The sequence below is a fragment of the Perkinsus marinus genome, assembly GCF_000006405.1.
Source record: "Perkinsus marinus ATCC 50983 genomic scaffold scf_1104296944428, whole genome shotgun sequence".
NCBI lineage: Eukaryota > Perkinsozoa > Perkinsida > Perkinsidae > Perkinsus > Perkinsus marinus.
This window is the reverse complement of record NW_003211397.1, coordinates 761,079-764,808: the sequence shown is the minus strand read 5'-3', so window position 1 is coordinate 764,808 and position 3,730 is coordinate 761,079. Positions and strand designations below refer to the sequence as shown.

The following is a 3,730-nucleotide window of genomic DNA, read 5'->3' as shown; positions in this document are numbered from 1 at the left end:
GCGTGTTGCTTGCCCCGTATATGGTCCTCCAACATGCCCTCGTAACAGACGCTTGTCTAATAGAAAAAGCGACAAACCACCGTTCATCACTGTACTAAGAGGAATAGCCCTACGTTGCACAAACCGCATTCCCAAAGGCCTGCAGAGTTTCGACCGATGAAAAAACCATTTTGACGAGTTCCTTCCATTTTGACGGAGAAACCAACCACAATCGACGAAGAATAACAACTGATCAACATTAAGATGATTATCAACGATAACTATCAAGACTAACTCGAAAGGGAGCTATAGTCTATAAATCAACAATCCTTCTCCGAATAACACCCGTGAGCGGTATACAGTAAAGGGTTATTCAAAGGTCTCTCTCACTCTTGGTCGCTGTTCGGCCGGGCGACTCTATAAGGCCATGATGATCTCAGCGAAGCTGATAACGTCAGAGGAGACGTATACGTTCTACAATTTCTATGCATTGGGGTCAACTGATAGTTCTTCAAGCTATGAGCCGAACAATGTCAAAGCTCAGTATTTCAATTGGGCAAAATTTTCCCCGAACTGAAGTTCCACTGATGCTCTCTTTTCCCTGCACCAAAAGAGGTATCAGATATAGGTATTTTCCGTGTTGATATAAGCAGCAGGCGAATTAGCAGCAAGCTGAGCTGCGTTCCCCTGCTCAAGGTAAGGAAACTCATGGATCTCGCAGAAGCCTGCGCTAACTCCAAGAATGTGCAACGGGATAGTCGAACAAGATTGGCAGTGATGAGAACAGCGAAGACAGGAATAGATTTAACGTAATTTGAACTGTAACTTCCATGGATTTTGTCACTTATTGTTGCTCAGAGATGATGCCGTCACATTCATTGATCAAGTTTCAGAATCAAGCTGCACCCAATGGGAAAGATTTTCCCGCATGGAAAAGCAACAAGTAGCAATAAAGCCACAATACGTGCCTTACTACCCTATAACTGTACTATGCATTGCGAGGCGCACTCACCGAGACACAATGTAGACCACAGTGGAGGTAACTGCGATGTAACTCAAGACGAATCTGATGACATTCCAATCAAATGTTTAGAAATGAGAACTATCATTCACTTCAATCACGACTACCACTGCGGTCCCTCTTATCACGAGAGCGAGACCGGTGACGACGGTGGTGACAATCCTTTTCTCTATGATGTCGATGCTTCGGCTTCTTTGAACCTGACCATGGATTAACTTGGCTCTCCAACTCCTTTCACCTGGGCGTTCTCTATGAGCTCGAAGTGGTGAATCCAACGGAAAGAACCACGACGAAGCAGATTCTCGCACTCGATGGAACTCTACTTCCACTAATGGTGTACTGATGCGCGGAATAAATTGAGCTGTGCTAGTCGAAAACCACCGACCTATCCGACTACTCCCCCCATATGCTCCACTTCGTTAACTACGAGACACATCTGCTACTGCTGAGTGTACCAGAGATTGCAACAGGGCCGGGATTCAAAGAAGCACTGTGTGCCTAGCTCGAGCCGCTCAGCTAGACGGCGCCTTACGCATCTTAGAAAGATGAGTCCTCCAATCCTCAACCTTCGACTGGTACTCCTCACTCTTCCTTTCATCCACTTCTGGACCGTTGCTCGTTTCCTTCTTCGGGCTCTCTTCAACCTTCTTGGTCTCAGAGCGTGGCGGAGATCTACAGGATAACCCAACATAACGCTGCACTACAGCTAATAGAGTAGAAGTGCCAGCCTCACCTGCGTTCAATGGGAGTCCTCTCAACCCGTGGCGTTTCCCTCGTTGATGGGGATAAGGGCAATCCTCTACCCGAAGCAAACTTCTCTCTCAACGCTTTGCTGGTTTCCTTTATCTTCGCCCAGCCTTGATGCTGCTTGCCACTGCAATGAATCAGAGTACTATTTATACCATCAATATCGATATGCGCAACGAGGAAGTACGATTATCCAAACCCCTCACTGTGGAGGACGAGCAGCCAGCAAGTCAAAATGCCTGAGACTCTCCGTAACACGATGACTGCCTCAACAATACCACTGAGGAAGCAAAAGCTTCTCTTCCCGCCATCCCCATCTTCAGTGCATTAGACTCAAATCACGAATCAAAGCCACCCAAGCGACCTACCGTGCATGTTCGTGATTTTCCAAAGTGATCCGAGAGTCGTTCTCGTTCAAAGTGACTAGACAACCGCAAACGTCACAAACGAACTCCGTACGCGTCATATGAAGGTACTTCTCGCCACTCAGGTCACGAATCTTGTCATTCAATGGCTCGATCTGAAATGACATAATTACCGTCACGCGCCACGAAATTATCTTCATCCCTATCATCATGTACCAGGGACATTTTCCTCTCAGAATCCACCAAACGGCCCCTCTCCGCCAAGCTCTCGGCTTCCTTGACCAAACTGTTGATTTTAACCTAACACCATAGTAAGGCCGATCAGTCCGGACGGGGCAACTATGCCACCCCAGGATACGCCTCAGTACAATCAATTCCTCTGAGTGGGGCAGCTATGCCACCCTAAGATATGCCTTGATGGAATCAATTCTTACGAGTGGAGCGACTACGTCACCCAGAGGTACATACTAGTATGGACAAATCCTCTACGAGTGAGGCGCCTATGCCACAACCACTCAAAGATACGCACTGGTAGAACCAAATCCTCTACGAGTGGGGCGCCTATGCCACAACCACTCAAAGATACGCACTGGTAGAACCAAATCCTCTACGAGTGGGGCGCCTATGCCACAACCACTCAAAGATACGCACTGGTAGAACCAAATCCTCTACGAGTGGGGCGCCTATGCCACAACCACTCAAAGATACGCACTAGTAAAATAAATTCCTGATTATACATTCAGACACATCTCTCCTTATGCAGAGCATTTAGTTCAGAATGTTAGAAAGTTCACATTACTATTTTCGATACAATGATGATACTACATATATTTTAGATACTACAACTGTTCGAGAGAAGCCGCGACACGCAAAACAGTCAGCTATAGTACCCGGAGCTCATCAATCTTCTCTCTATTCTGAGCAGGAACCTCTATATCCGGTATCTCCGTTGCTACCCTAGCCTTTCCTGAAGCAGCACAGATGACGAGCATCCTGCATACGCCACATACCTCTGCGGATCTTCTGCGCCAGCTGAGTCTCCATGTACTCGCAATAACTCAGTAATTTACGTTCGTACCTACTCTCGAATAGTCAGCTCCATAACCTCCCTTATCGTGCCTCAACAGACCTGTCAATTATTTCCCTCTTTTCTCTACCGTCCTCCATCTGATCAAACCGAAACTTTGTGTACTCACAATGCTCCTTCCCACAACTGCCCATATAGGCACGAGTATTCACGAAGAGCTCATTCGGGCTGAGGCAACCATCATGAGCAGCAACCATAGGAGACAGCCTATGCTACCAGAAATCCACCAGATAGTAGGGGCAGTACTGATCCTGAGTTAGCCAGTTTAGCCTGTTTTCTGACGACTTTGACTTGGCAGCTGCAGTAGCGTTACGGTCACGCCCCATAAGCTGATCAAGGAGTGCTCGAGCTTCCTCCATTGAAAAATTATAAAATGTCTGTTAGTCATATGCATGTCCCCGGTGTCATTCCACACCTTCCTGCAAGCTCCTCAGTTTCATGCATGCCAAAACCGTATTAATCGCTCCTGAGCCACACCACAGACTAACCAAACTAGTACGGTTCGAAGAACGTGGCCTTGGCGAGCGAGAT

At 47.2% G+C, this 3,730-nt stretch overlaps 2 protein-coding genes across 3 annotated transcripts in view; one reads left to right on the top strand and one right to left on the bottom strand.

Annotated features, from left to right (window-relative positions):
• Pmar_PMAR019245 (hypothetical protein) overlaps positions 1–926 on the top strand; it is a gene marked incomplete at both ends in the record, with an annotated part of 3,018 nt that extends 2,092 nt beyond the window's left edge. Inside the window, one exon of the mRNA XM_002780297.1 lies at positions 838–926. Within this exon, the coding sequence (XP_002780343.1) occupies positions 838–926 (89 nt within the window). The remainder of the gene's footprint in view (positions 1–837) is intronic.
• A 123-nt stretch (positions 927–1,049) lies between these two features.
• Pmar_PMAR019243 (cisplatin resistance-associated overexpressed protein, putative) lies at positions 1,050–3,558 on the bottom strand (the record flags this gene model as incomplete). 2 transcript variants are annotated; one of them, XM_002780295.1, is made up of 9 exons in its annotated part: positions 1,050–1,200; positions 1,533–1,672; positions 1,734–1,874; positions 2,116–2,267; positions 2,329–2,412; positions 3,003–3,079; positions 3,123–3,190; positions 3,242–3,367; positions 3,416–3,558. In XM_002780295.1, 9 exons carry the CDS (start codon positions 3,556–3,558, stop codon positions 1,094–1,096), a joined length of 1,038 nt encoding a protein of 345 aa, XP_002780341.1. In that variant the 3' UTR covers positions 1,050–1,093. The 2 variants fall into 2 exon arrangements, with proteins under 2 accessions (XP_002780341.1, XP_002780342.1); XM_002780296.1 differs by having other exon boundaries at positions 3,242–3,558.
• Between the last annotated feature and the right edge of the window lie 172 nt (positions 3,559–3,730).